The sequence below is a fragment of the Pyxicephalus adspersus genome, chromosome 8 (genome assembly GCF_032062135.1).
Source record: "Pyxicephalus adspersus chromosome 8, UCB_Pads_2.0, whole genome shotgun sequence".
In the NCBI taxonomy this organism is placed as follows: Eukaryota; Metazoa; Chordata; class Amphibia; order Anura; family Pyxicephalidae; genus Pyxicephalus; species Pyxicephalus adspersus.
The window spans coordinates 37949848-37964426 of NC_092865.1; the positions used below are offsets into that span (position 1 = coordinate 37949848).

The 14579-nt window shown below is 37.9% G+C and overlaps 1 protein-coding gene across 2 annotated transcripts in view; it reads left to right on the forward strand.

Annotated features, from left to right (window-relative positions):
• The window catches only part of CAMSAP2 (calmodulin regulated spectrin associated protein family member 2), a 61098-nt gene that overhangs the window by 38594 nt on the left and 7925 nt on the right, over positions 1–14579 (forward strand). For both annotated transcript variants that reach the window (XM_072420076.1, XM_072420077.1), the window contains 8 exons: positions 2046–2080; positions 3251–3320; positions 3827–5984; positions 8016–8152; positions 9938–10161; positions 11699–11771; positions 13031–13155; positions 13245–13363. In XM_072420076.1, the coding sequence (XP_072276177.1) occupies positions 2046–2080; positions 3251–3320; positions 3827–5984; positions 8016–8152; positions 9938–10161; positions 11699–11771; positions 13031–13155; positions 13245–13363 (2941 nt within the window). The remainder of the gene's footprint in view (positions 1–2045; positions 2081–3250; positions 3321–3826; positions 5985–8015; positions 8153–9937; positions 10162–11698; positions 11772–13030; positions 13156–13244; positions 13364–14579) is intronic.

Here is a 14579-nt window from a genome sequence, read left to right on the forward strand (position 1 = left end):
CGCTGCAGGTAAGTACTGGTACCCGGCGTACAAGACGACCCCTGACTTTGTCATAGATTTTTCGGGGTTAAAAAGTCGTCTTGTACGCCGGAAAATACGGTACTTAAAAACATGGAATTGGACTTTAACCTTTGCGATACCAATTTACAAAATTTCTTCTTTAAGTTACTCCAATTTTTTTTTTGTTAGAACAATTGCTTAGATGTTTATTTTTTTTAAAAAATCAAAGATTTTCCCTGTTAGGGGATCAATGCCATTCACAGCAGGACAAAGAAAACACAAAATCTAGCCTTCTGGCTCAGTATCAGTCCCACAGACAAACTTTCCGTGACCTCCTGGGCTCTCCCAGCATAAAGGCTGCAAACAGCTTGTCCAAATAAGCCATACCTGGCCTCAGGCTCCAACTTCCCCAGTGTTAAAAGCAGGTGCCTTTTTATCAATGGCTAGGTGCTCCAGAGCCATTGCCAATTTCTGGCCTGAAAAAGGGATGGAGTGCCTAGCCTACCTATTCCTTCAAGAAGACTCCGGGCCTGGATCCAAAAAAATGGCTGTGATTCTGCAGCAATACAATTACCAATAGCATTACCCAGGATGTTTATTTCCTTTTTTTCCAGGGAAGATTGAGGTTTATGTTGCCAAATACTCCACCCCTCCCAAATTTGGGTTTTGGATTTTCACATTACTGTCCTAAATCTGGCCTGATTTGCCCTTATCAGCACAGTGGAGTAACTGCTGTAGACAAGGGACTGATTTACACTGGTATAGCCTTATCCTAGCCATGCTGCTTCTTTAAAAATATAGTATAATCTATAATAAAAAATTGATATACTGGCACATTTAAAAAGCATTAGAGCGTCCTACACTTTGGATCTTCAAGGAAAAACACCATTTATTTAAATAGTGGGACCATAAAAGGTGTACAAGAACAGCTAGGTCACTTTATCTAATGGTCTTGTGACCACGCCATGCTTCCATCACAGGTTTTATGAATGGCTTGTAAAATGTAAGTGTCATATGGATTAAACCTTTTAGAGTCATATGGAGAGGCTATCTGGTGTCAGTGTTAACTCCCATCATGTAGGTAGGAAGGGTTTAAAGCAATGCCGCCTTGTATTTATGTTCTAATAACCCCCTCTAAAGGGAGACCAGATTTGTGGGTATTGTAATATTTGTTGTGACAGGCCTGTAAGAAGGGCGCTGACAAACCCTATGAAATCTGCTCTATTAGGATTCCACCACTAAGGTATGGGGAAAGCTTTACGCATAATTAACCTTTTTTAGTTTTTGCTATCATGGTGCTATATAGAAGAGTACAAATGTTTATATTCGATTGTTTTTTTAAAGATTATGCCATTCTCTATTATGCCATTCTCTATTCAGTGTTCTCCCCAGCCCGTTTTAGCTGGGCGCACCACCCGGCACTTTTCAGTAACCCCCAGGCTGTTTTTATGTGGCTACTAAAGAGTTGGGTCACATTACAGGGGCTGCCACCCGCCTACAATTTCTTCCCACCCGGCTCAAAAAAATTCCTGGGTTGAGCACTGTCTATTTATTATAATATATGTCATTGCCTAATCACAAATAGCCCTTTATCTTTAGCCTTTGTATTTTTCTTTAAACCGGGTTTACTGATGACACAATAATGTGTAAGAGTTCTTGGGAGAATACTGAACGAGTTCATTCACCTTAATGCAATAGTTTTATGTGATATAAACAGTGATTTTCCTCATATAAACTAAATAGTATTATTTTATTAGTGCAAGAAAAGGCTTTTGCAACAGCGAAGTGGGGATCATTCACAACTTGCACCAATTCAAAAATAACCTTAGACAGTTTCTATTTTTTGAACTGCATATTTTGCCCAAGAATGTAGGGTCAATATAATGGATACAGGTATAATGTTTAATTTGTAGTTGTTGTAGTTGTTGGAATAAACAATAGAGGGGGTAGTAGTGTCCTTTTTGTACTTTCATGGTTTGTGATTCCAACTGTGTAAATTCTTTCACCTTGTAACAATACCTTAATTAGTAACTGTTACTTTTCAGGAACCCACAAGATGTACCATCATCTCCTGGACAAGGTAGGGATCCAATTTTAATTTAAATTTCAAGGGTCAAATTTAAGTGTCTCTCCGTAGGCTGATAAAGTTTGTTGGTCATGGTTGTAGGTAGCTGGATTTTTTTGTCAAAACACGTTAAGCATTGTTGTGGCCTTTTATATAGATTGTAAATTAGCAGTATAAATACATACCCTCAAAGGGGCCTATTTAGCAGTGAATCATTGAATCAGTAAATCTAACATTCACTGAAAAATTGCCTGGTGACAAGGCTTTTAGATCCATTGTCTTCAAAGGCTGTGATTGATAATCCAGGGAAGGTTTCAGTGAATGTTAGTGTCAAAACTCATCCAAGTCTCCCTTCAAAAAATAAATCCCAAATGGTTGCCTTGCGGAAGGTGCATGACATTTGCACCAAACGAAATTTGCCAGTTTGGACTATTGTTTCAATTTTTCTTTTCTGCTATATTGATGCAGTTGAGCAGAAACGGGTAGACTGGTAGTGCTGTCTCATTAGACTTATTGGACACCTTGCCTAAGATGGTGGATGGGCTTAAAGAGGAACTAAACTCAAAACTGCAAAAAAAAAAAAAAAACACACTTACCTTCAATCCCTCAGGACAGTCCCTTCCCTCCGGTATTGTCCTGCATCGGGACCGGCATCATTCCGGAGCCGGTGCTCCGGCCATCTTCTCTTCTTCCTGTTCTTCACCTTACGTCACCCGTGTGACCCAGGTGCGGGATCGGGTGACGTAGGATTAGAAGAAAAATTTGCCAATCTCACTGCGCACGTGTGACAGCGACAAATTTTTCTGTTTGCAGAAAAAGGCTCCTTCTGCGCATGCCTGAGATGCTCGGGCATACCCAGAAGGAGCACCCAAGAGCCTTCCGGGATGCCTGACGTGGGGATCCCGGGAGGATTTGCGCTCCCATTCATTCTCAAAAAAAAAACTGAATTTTTACTTTACAAAAGGGTTGTCTACCCTTTTATGTAAAGTGAAAATTCTGAGTTTAGCTACCCTTTAAAAACGTGGGAATGGTTGTGGAGTTTGTTTATCCCATTACAATTTGCTAGACAGCTATCCATGGCAAGTAAAATTTTTACTTTGCGTTTTGTGTGTGTGTTGGAAGGAATTGTATGGTTACTTTGAGTTTTAATGTCTGAGAACACATTTATTTTGTTTGCTTATTTAGCTGCCATTCGAAGATCCTCATCTATGTCCTATGTGGATGGACAGGTTGGAACTTGGCCCAAGGAGAAGCGGTAAGAAAACTGAGAAATGTTCACACTTTTATATAACGGCCCTTTTTTGCGAGCTTTGTTATAGGCCTTTTGTATATGCAAGATTATTATAAAGCTTTAGTATGCTTTATTTTAATGTGTATATACATACATACGTTCAGTATGAGATGCTTTGTTTCATTTTGGCTAATATTCTTTTAGGCTGCGTTAGCATAGTCACTGTGTCTCTCCATTCAGGAAATGTTTTACTCTAGTTTAACTTCAACAATTTTTACTTAATGCATTAAAAACAATATATTTTTAATTAATGCTTTTCTTTTTAGAACTATAATTACAAATATATTTTTAATAAATAATACAATACCATTATTATTCTTTGAATGCTTTAAACTTGTTTAATCCCAGGTCAAGATTTAAATGACCTCCTTTTAAAAACTTGATGCCAGTTCTGTTGTACTGTTGTCATTCACCCATTATCCTAAAAATGCAATATAATGGTCTATCAAATAATTTTTTCCCCACTTTAGATCTTCAGTTCATGGAGTATCTTTTGACATATCTTTTGATAAGGAGGACGGAATGAAAGTCACAACCCCAAGCAGGCCAATCCGTAGGTCAATTAGTAATGAAGGCTTCTCTCTTAATCTCGCGCGCGTACCCAAACACATCCGTAAAAATCTTTCCTTCCAGCCAATTAATGGCCAAGAGGAGTCAGTTGGCATCAGGGAAGAATGGATTTCTATTCCACAAAACCATAATGATTTGTCACCAACTACCAGTCAGTTTGACTCAGATGATAGTGATCACAACAAAAGGCCCAATGGACCAATTGAAAATAGCATTGGGGTAGGACAGCTGGACTCTCAGGTAGAACCCCCTAGCATTGAAGAAGCACTTGAAATAATTCACAACCCAGTAAAGACACATGTTATTGGGGATCAGATGAACAATGGTTTTTTTCTTCATAGCAATGATGTAAATTTAGGACCGCAACTAACTCTACCAGGTTTTACAGACCCTAATATAGACCTTTTTGAGAAAAAAGAAGCATTAAGTCCTGTAACTGACAATACAGAAGTAGATACTGGAATTCATGTTCCTTCAGAAGATATTCCAGAAACCATAGATGAAGATTCTTCCTTGAAAGATTATACTGTAAGTTTAGATTCCGACATGGAAGACCCTTTGAAACTGCACCAGGACTATGTTAATCTCAACTCCAATCTTAGAGAAGCAGTTAGTCCCTGCCCCAGCTCAGTAAGTGGCAAATCACAAGCAGGCAGTTCAGCTTCCTCCAGTTCTGGAATCAAAATGACCAGCTTTGCAGAGCAGAAGTTCAGAAAACTGAATAATGCAGATGGCAGGAGTAGTGGAAGCAGCTCACAAAAAACAACCCCTGAAGGTTCTGAGCTAAACATACCTCAGGTGGTTGCATTTGGCCAAATTCAAGATGAAAACTCTTTGCCACAGGGTAAAGACACAACACAGTTGTTGGCATCTGAAGTTGTCCAGCTGAGGATGAACTTGGAGGAAAAAAGGAGGGCAATCGAAGCACAAAAGAAGAAAGTAGAGGCTGCATTTACTCGCCAGCGGCAGAAAATGGGTAGAACCGCATTTCTTACAGTAGTTAAAAAGAAGGGAGATGGAATATCTCCCTTACCAGAAGAAGCAGGATGTTCTGAAAATGGGAAGGCCCCTCTGGAAACACCTGAAGCAAAGGAACCAAGAACATCTGATGGAACCAGTTCAAGATTGAAAGTAAACAGCAATCAAACACCTAGATGGCTGAAATCCCCAACAACACCTGTAAATACTGAAAAAGTTTGGAATCTTGCAAGTCCAAGTGAAGAAACCATTGCTGAGGTAGATGTCATGGAGTATACACGATCTATTGAAAAATTAAATTCTTCCTTGAGCTTTCTCCAACAAGAAATGCAGAGGTTGGCTTTGCAGCAGGATATGTTGATGCAAATGAGGGAGAAACAGGCCTGGGTTATCTCCCCAGCCCAACCTTCTCCTCAGAAGCAGCTTCCGCGGGAGTCAAAACCAGCAACTAAACCCTCTGTTTCATGGTCACCAGTTCCCTGTTTTACCATGGAATCACCTCGCCAAACTCAAAGGTCACCCCAGGCTTCAGTTAAAAGGACTGTTTCCTTCTCTTCAAAACCACAGAAGACTCCTAGACCCAATGACCTTAAAATAACACCTTTAAACCGTACATTAACACCTCCTCAATCTGTAGATAGTCTTCCTCGTCTGCGAAGGTTTTCTCCAAGCCAGACCCAGACAAGATCATTTGTATGCTTTGGAGATGATCAAAATCGTGGGACACAAGAAGAGGAGACTAAGGATGATCTGGAGACTGCTGGTGATGTCAGAAATGAGGAGTATGAGAAAGGTTTGGATTTTGATCAAACTTCTGAGAAACGTGTATTAGAAAAGAAGCCAATTGAATCAACTGTGTCTGAAGTATTATCACAGCCTATTGTAGAAACTGTATGTGTTACACCAAATGATGAAGCATTCAGCCAGAGAAGCTTCTCCACCTCACAAAATGCAAGTCTAATTGAAGTCCCTCTCTCAAAGTTACAACCACCAAACGAGGCACCTGAAAAGAATGACGTGGAACCTGAGAAAGATCTCATCACTGAAGACCAGAAGGTTTGCTGTGGCTTCTTTTTTAAGGTTGGTAGGCTTGCTTTTTAAAAATATTGCATTGATTTCTTTGTCATATTACATTTTGATGCCCAATAATATAAATATACTATGGGGAAGGTATTGACACTATTTGCTAACTACTAAGACTACCAAGCATTGAAATTCCAAGGGTTGAAACGCAAAGCACTTATGGATTATTTTCCTTACAGTGGTATAATTTATTTTTCAAATTATGGTGCATTGTGTGTACAGGGCAGAGTTTATGTTCTAATGATGCCATTGTGATTAAACATTATGGGGTGTTATCCACAGATATTCCCCACACATTTTAAGTTTCCTACACCTCCCCCTTCCAGAGAAATTGGGTTTCCAGTGTTAGAAATGGGCAGTAATGTGTAACAGGGCAGTGCGTTTGCCATAGTAATGAAATTTTAATGTGTAGTGGGGGGGGAGGGGGGGAATCGAAAATTGTCTCTCCCCGCAGCACCTACATTTTCAGCTTTGTACACCCCACCAGCAGACGGGTTAACATAGTATGACAGTTATAGATTTGTGAGAGATAAGTATAAATTTAGGGGCCCTTCCCCAATGCTCCTTTCTATGTAAGTGGCCCCGGGGGTCCTCAATATGCATTTTTATTTAGGACTCCCAGGCTCACTTGCTTTTAATACTGCAACCCCAATGTTGTAATTGTAAAAGCTGTGGTGTTGAAATTGTGAATGGTGCTAACTATAAGTGTTCCCTGTGCACCCTGAAAATTACAAATCATTATGACATACAGTTTAGGGGATATGAAGGTATATACACGGAGAGCTGTAAGGCTGAGGAGTGCGACATGCTGCATTTACACACACTGCTCTGATGACATCATTACACACGCCCACTGGGCGGATACATTGTTTCCAAAAGACTCAGCTATGAGAGGGGGAGGGACAGCCTGTGATCTCCTATCAGCTCTTAGCAGCAGAGAACAGAGCGAGCAGAGCAGCCTCTCCGGTGTCCGTTCAGAGCTGCTGAAAATGTGCTGGGTGGAATTATGACAGCAAGTGGGCGGCCTGTCCCCCAAAAACGGGCTGGGGAGAACTATGTCTTTGATCAAAATGACATGTTGACCTCTTAGCTGTGATCTATCCACTTTTTCTATTATTTTCTATTCCATTATAATCTATTCTCCTTTTTTTTTTCGATTATTTTAGATTATTTTCTTAACAGAGCAGTGATTAAATTTCAAATAATTTGGGATCATCTCCTATCTCTTGCCAGACTTTCAGGCATCCATAGTCATTTTTTTGTGTCTCTTTAAAAAAAACCAGACCTTTTTATATGAGATTTATATATGAGGTTTATTTAGGACAGGTTTCATCTGGATACTCTCCAAGGACATTCTTGCTAAGGGCAGCCAATCTGAAACACACAATTCTAACTTCATGGAAATGGAAGTGGTGGTAGATGTAGTGATGTACTTTCTTTTCCCATGTGATATGTCTTTTATTCATTTGGACTAGGAAAATGAGTACATTGCGTCAGTTTAGTGTCCTATTTGTTCATGCACATCACTTTTACCTGCCTGTTCAAATATGTTGAAAACTAAATTGTAAAATTTCTTTGAACTATAATAACTACTTCACCTAAAGCCTATTTTTGTGAACTCCTTTTTTATATATCTATCATAGTCTGGAAGGCACTCATTGAGGCCAGTTATGGTTGTACAGCAAATAACTTTTCACAATGTTTTAGAACTGTGAACAGACCCACACAAGCATTGAATAAGCAAAGACTGTGTCCCTGGCAGAAACTGAAACAAATCCTCAGTACTACAAGGCAAGTGTTAACCATGTAGCATCTATGCTTTATACATACAAAAGAAAGGGATCAAGGGTACTAATATGTGTCCTGTTTGAATTTTAAAAAAGTTTGTCTTCAAGGAGACCTTTAACATTTGCTTACAAGATGTTGCATATGTTTTAACTTGTATGGTTCTTCTAGTACAGTAAATGTAAACCATTTCTCTTTTTGAGATCTGGATGGGTTCATAAAACTTTTGTTACTTTACCACAGGATGATCGCAAAGAGGAGAACGATATGGCTGCCAAACGTGCTGCTCTGCTGGAGAAAAGGCTGCGGAGAGAGCGTGAAAATCAACAGAAGAAGCTGGAGCAGGAAATGGAGCAAGAGTTGAAGAAAGAGGAGGCCAGGTAAGAGAAGATAATCCCTAGATGTTACCTGTTTAACAATAAAATTTATTGTAGATCGGACCCCGTTAAGTGTAGCTGGAGCTGAAACTTGCTGGTTGCTTTGTCTTTTATAAATGCATGTTGAGTGCCAAAAGCAGCTCCAATCTTCTATATACTCTGTAGTTCTTTTTAAAAATATAACTTTTCTTTTACAATAAAGGTACCATTAAAGCCGTTACATTACTTGTGGGTGGAATATACTGTTCAGTGCAAGAATAGTTGATTACTCAGAATTACTGAAATGCATCTAACAGAGGCAAACTAACCATGCCAATGAAATGGGCATATTCCACTCAAAAAAGGCATTGAAATACTGATAGATCATATAATGTAAAGACTACAGATGCAAGTATCAAAATATTTACTCACTATAAAAAAAGGTGTTCCTTCCAACTTTATCACACCGAGTATACAATAGGCAGGGATAGAAACACCTGCACTGCATAAACATGTATTGCATTACGGGAGCATCAGAGATATTAGAAATATTTGGTGTCTCGGAACTTACTTGATCCCTGGCTAAAACTCAAACACATTAGGTCTGCTGTTTTGCCTATAAACGATCTAATACCTGATATAAATTTTTAACGTGTTCTATTATAGGGTATTTTTGTAGTGGAGAATATTTACTTTATGCTAAATTATTACTCGTGTTACTTTCCATTAAGTCATTGAACACATATACGTTTTGCTCATAAGGAATAAAATCAGAAGACAGTAGTGATGGTGATCCAGAGCTGACGTTGCTGAATCTTTGATGATCAGTCTGCCATAATGTGCCAGTTTTGTAAATTGAGGCATATGCTTCTTTACCCTCCCCCTACTTCACACTACAACTTTAATGTAGGTGTGCCAAGTCTGGTTTTATAGTGAACTTTGCTTAATTTGCCCAACCATATTTACGATGAACACTATCTTAAATTCAGTTTTAATATATGTGGTCTCCAGTGAATGTAACCCCAAATATTTTGCTTCCTTTTAGCCTGTGAAAGAAATATTTTAAAAGCATACTGTTAAATCTCCTAAAGTGGAACTTAAGTTCCACTTTTACAAATGCTTGGTCAGGCAGGTATTTATTGCAGAAAGGATGAGGCGATGTCCCTTCTGGAATAATGTCTACTACCTGCCTGATCACTCGGGGTTTCAGACTAGAAAGCTGAGCTGTAGTATTGGCTTTGGCTGCCAGGGAAACCTGGCAATTCCAGCTTCCCTTTGGTGTGTTGTGGATGGATAAATGCTCATGCACCTGCATGGAATCTAGCTCATCCCGGCACAGCCAATAATGATGGATAAAGATCTTTGGGAGGAAAAGGAAGATGGATATATATACCGGTTATTCCTTACAGAAATCTAGTAACTGTAGCTACCTGTGATCCCTGCCACGATTATACTAAAGTTTGAATTGTTCCTAATTCTGTCCCTGGACTACAGAACACCTCTGTTTATCACCTCTGTGTTGTAAAGATTAGGAGGATCAGTTATGTAGTCCTTACACAGTTCTTTTCCTCTGGAGAAGTGTTGTCATTCCAGGACATTAAGTGTGTTACTGGTTGGATCACACTCAAAATTAACCTGGAAACAAATGCTACAAACACATTTAGGGATTGGATTTTCTGCAATATATTACATTTTTGTTCTTTGGTTATAAGTATACTTAAACTCTTCTTACAGATTTATTTCATAGTGTTGGGCTAGTCATTAAATAAAGGGGGTGCCATTGGTAACAAAAAGCTTTATTTTCTACAGACGAAAGTCAGAAGAAGAGCGACATAAGAAAGAAGATGAGAAAGCAAGACGAGAGTTTATCAAGCAAGAATACATGCGCAGAAAGCAGCTTAAGTTAATGGAAGACATGGATTCTGTTATAAAACCTCGCATGAACTTTAGCAAGTCTAAAAAGCCTCGTCCTAAATCTATCCATAGAGACCATCAGGTTGAAACACCTAAAACACCTACTGGGGGCCCTCCAGGTACATAAACAAAAAGAGCAAGCTGTGCCAATAGCTATTTTAATTTATGAAAAAAATCTAGGAGAGAAGGTCGTAGAACTGTATTCTACTAAAATGTTTTGCTGACTTTAACACCACTATTCTGCTCTATTTTTTTATCATGTGAATCAAAAAAAAAAAAAAAAGTTCTACTACCAAATTTAACATGGTACATTTTTTGTACTATTGGCCTATTAAGGGGTATACTAAAAAGATACTGAAAGAGCTTGCTCTTAATAGAAGCATTTTGCTCATATTAACTCTCAGGCCTCATGGATATTACCTGTTATATGTAAAATGTGTTTGAATCACAAATACCATAGCAAAGAAACAATAGCACAGAAACCCAACACTGTTTGTAACACATTTTATTTCACATTGTAACAAACTTAGGTATTTTATTGACTAGGAGCCACAACACCAAATGTCTCCACTGACATACAATGAATAGAGAAATTACTGAGCTTCATTGTGGCATTGTAAAGTCTTGTATTTTAAGCTGATTTTAGGTTTAAATTGCCCCATGTTGCATGTTAAATTTTCCACATATAATACATGTAGGAACAAAGTACTTTTACAAATACCTAAAATTGCTAATTTAAAAAAAATTAAACTCTGCCTAACTGATGAACTGGCAATAAGCAATAAATTGCTTTGTTTCTTACTTCTCCCTCTCGAGTATATGACCTAATCATGGATAATATGTGTTTGCAGCACTGTTGTACTGAGAAATGATTGGGGGATTCAAGATGACATTATTTTGGGACATTAACCCCCCCTAGCGTTCTAATTCTGTCAGTTTATTGATGCAAAAAGTGATCCTATTTTTTTGCATAGAAATTGTTGTTTATATTGTGGGCCTGTAATTTTTAGTATTAACTCCCAGGTATGTTAATATATTTATTATATTATAATCATAAATTATATTATAATACATAATTATAAATAATAATTTTAAAAAAATAATGAAATATAAGACAACAATGTAATCTTAAAGTAAAATATAAAATTAAAAATGTACTTTTATTTTCATTGCATGTTGTGTGGTGTTTTTGCACTGTAAAAACCATTTAAAAGCAGATTACATTGTAATCTGCTTTTAACCTCCTTGCAGTTAAGCCCGACCTTCGCTCGGGCAAAAAAAAATTGCAAGGATGGTTAAGCCCGAGATTTTTCACTTACCTGGTCCCCCTGTGCTCATCCAGCGTCGTCCTCCATCGGTCATCGTCCGCCGATCTCTCTGATTTATTAAAGCTCTCCAAGGCTGGAGAGGATACACTTTCCACAGTGAAGCTGGGTGATCTGGCAAACCTGGAATTGATTTTTCTAAAAGTCACTTGCTATTTGTTAGCAAATATCTTCAATTCTGGACCAGATCCATTCCTGGTTTGCTGGATCACTCAGCTTCACTGACAAAAGTGTATCCTCTCCAGCTTTGGAGAGCTTTCATAAATCAGGCCCATAAGGTCAACTGTAGTATAAGTATCACATTTTTATGATATTTTCTTCTCTTCTGCAGTGTCCAGTTTTAACCTGGCCTCTCTGAATGCAGGTGAAAATGAAAGTGTGAACTCTGAGAAAAGAACACCAAGGTAACAATCTTTCACAGCAAATGTTTTGACAGTAAAAACATCTAAATTAGAATAACCTTCAATGCCAAAAGGAGAGTCACTAGTTGTTTCTATTCAAATTTAAGTATTAGAAATACAATGTATAAGCCAGGGTTTTGAGAACTTGCCCTACAAGACAGGGCATATTTTACTCCTATATGCTAGGTCACATGATTTCCAGGTCCTGCCTGTCACATATAAATGGATGTTAGAGAAAAATCAGCCTGTTTTCATATTAAGGTTGTTTTGAGGCGACAAATTCTATCATTTTTGTATTTTTGGAAACTAGTTTCACTATACCTACACATATATTTTACCAATGATCATTGTCAACACTTGGATTGAGAAAGTGCGTAGTTCGTGTTAGTCGTTTTACTGCCAGTACATATGCAATTTAATTTATTTCTTTGCAAAGATCTGCTTTTTTGCCAGATCTTCAAACAAATGTTTCATGTTAATGCAGTCTTGTTTTTAAGCAGTGGGGTGTTTGCATTCTCAGATGACCTAAATATCCCACTTAATGTACGCAATGCAATAAAAAGACATGATGGTGTTCTCTAGTACGTAATAGATTTTCAGTGGCGTAAAGACAGACTAAAATAATAGCTCTTAAATTTATATAAATAAAAGGTTGTTCGCAAAAATGTTTGTTTGCAGAAATGCCTTTTTTTCCCTATACAAGTAAATATGAATGCAAAATCTGCTAGATAAACCTCAGGAGCACCTTCAAAGCATTCTGCAGTTGCCTGGCTACCAAGGTCCCATATATTTAATTTATGAGCGGGCAGAAAACCAAGAATATGCTTTTGCTTTGTATATGCAGGCATGAGACCAAAAAGAGCTGCATTATTACATATGTATCATGAAAACCATATTGTCAGCATGTCTTTGGCCACACATTTAGCAGTAGCAACCTTTTACCAAAAGAAATGGCAAGGTTGGTTGTAGGCTAGAATTTCTGGTAATCAGGAAGTTCTTCATTCAAAAATAAAAATTGCCTCTAGTACCACTCATATTTGTTCTTTTTAGATTAAAGCTGGCTCAAGAGTCTAGATCAGCACCTTTTGTCAGATGACTGGTCCTCCATTGTGTTCTGTAATTCCTTCCTCTGGCTATGCTAATATTATTAAAGGACACAGTGGTGATACAGAGATTAGCAGAATAACCCACAGCATGAAATTTTTACATTTTGTTTTACTTTTTCTCTGATGTTATTCTTAACCAGCATGCATATCATTTAGTCCTTTCAGGTCGGAGTCTGTAGAGGGATTTTTATCACCCGGCCGCTGTGGCAGCCGTAATGGTGAAAAAGATTGGGAGAATGCCTCTACGACTTCTTCAGTAGCTTCAGCAACAGAGTATACAGGTGGTGTATATGTTGATTTTCATTTTATCTATTTTTAGTATTTTTACTATCTCATATGCTCAATTAACACTGTTATATTTTACCCACAGGGCCAAAATTATATAAAGAGCCTAGCGCTAAATCTAATAAATATATTATCCAGAATGCTATCTCCCATTGTTGTCTGGCTGGCAAAGTGAATGAAGGTCAAAAGAACAAGATATTGGAGGTCAGTATGTAAAAGTTCTTGGATAATGCAGTAATATAGCACTGATTTTGTATATATATTTTTCTCAATAAAATGTTACAGTAAAAATGCCGTCTTTGGCTATTAGTGTATATCTATGTGTATGAATTTTACTGAATAAATTTGGTTTGATGAAGAATATCTTTTGACTCAACCAAATCTACTTAATTTCTTGTTCACAAACCACTTCTCTTAGGACAGGGCAGCTACTACCTGAAACCACTACTGATTAAACTGAACAGGAGTGGGGGTTTGTCAGCCAGGCTGTGCTTCCACAGCATCCAGTCTTATAGAAACATATCAGGCAAGCAGTCTCACCATGCTGGCACAGATTTTTTTTCCATGGTTAGCATGGTCAGAAAAAAAGCCATTCCGACACAGCAGGCTGTAAGGTTTTGCACATGCAAAAATAATAAAAGTCTTTATAATGTTGAATCATTAAATTTAGTCCTTGTGTTTTTACAGTTTAGGTTTGCATATAAGTTTTAACCCCATCTCTTTGTAATGATGTCATTGGTTTCCGAGATTCACTTTAATTTTTGCTTGGGAAAATATTATGTCTGTATCATTATATGGATGGAAGAAAGAGGCAAATATCTATTTTTACTAAAGAAGCTGCTATGCATAAACAGGTTTCCCATTGGTGCATGTGAACTAAGACTGCTTTCTTTTACCAATAAGGCTATGGACTTTGTCATGCTAAAAGAAGGGTCCACATTGTACAGTTTACTTAAAGTGAATTATGATTTGCTTCTTTTACCTTGATTCATTAGATTCTTGTCAAGTTTTAGTTTGTAATGCTACTCTGTTCAGCATTTTAAAGGCAATCTTAAGAGCATACATATCATTTTTGCTACTTTCTCCTAAGCTACACTAACCAACCTCCCTTTCCTCAAATATACCTACTAAGATCTAATGACAGCTGTTTGTTTATACCAGAAATGACAAGTTTTCATTGTCTTAGCCGTGCCAACACATTGCAGGCCTACAGGCTTAGATGGGGTTGTGCCCCAAAGCAGAGGAGACATGCCTCAGTAAATATGCAAGTATGTTAGAGCCGGTGAAGATTTGTGGTGCGGTATGTACACAAACAACAGCACCACAGTCAGATGTAAGATGTTCAGAGTTGAGATAGCAACATTTTCGTTTCTGCATATACTCATGGGAAGGTGCAAAAATGTAGTCTTGCCACCGGAAA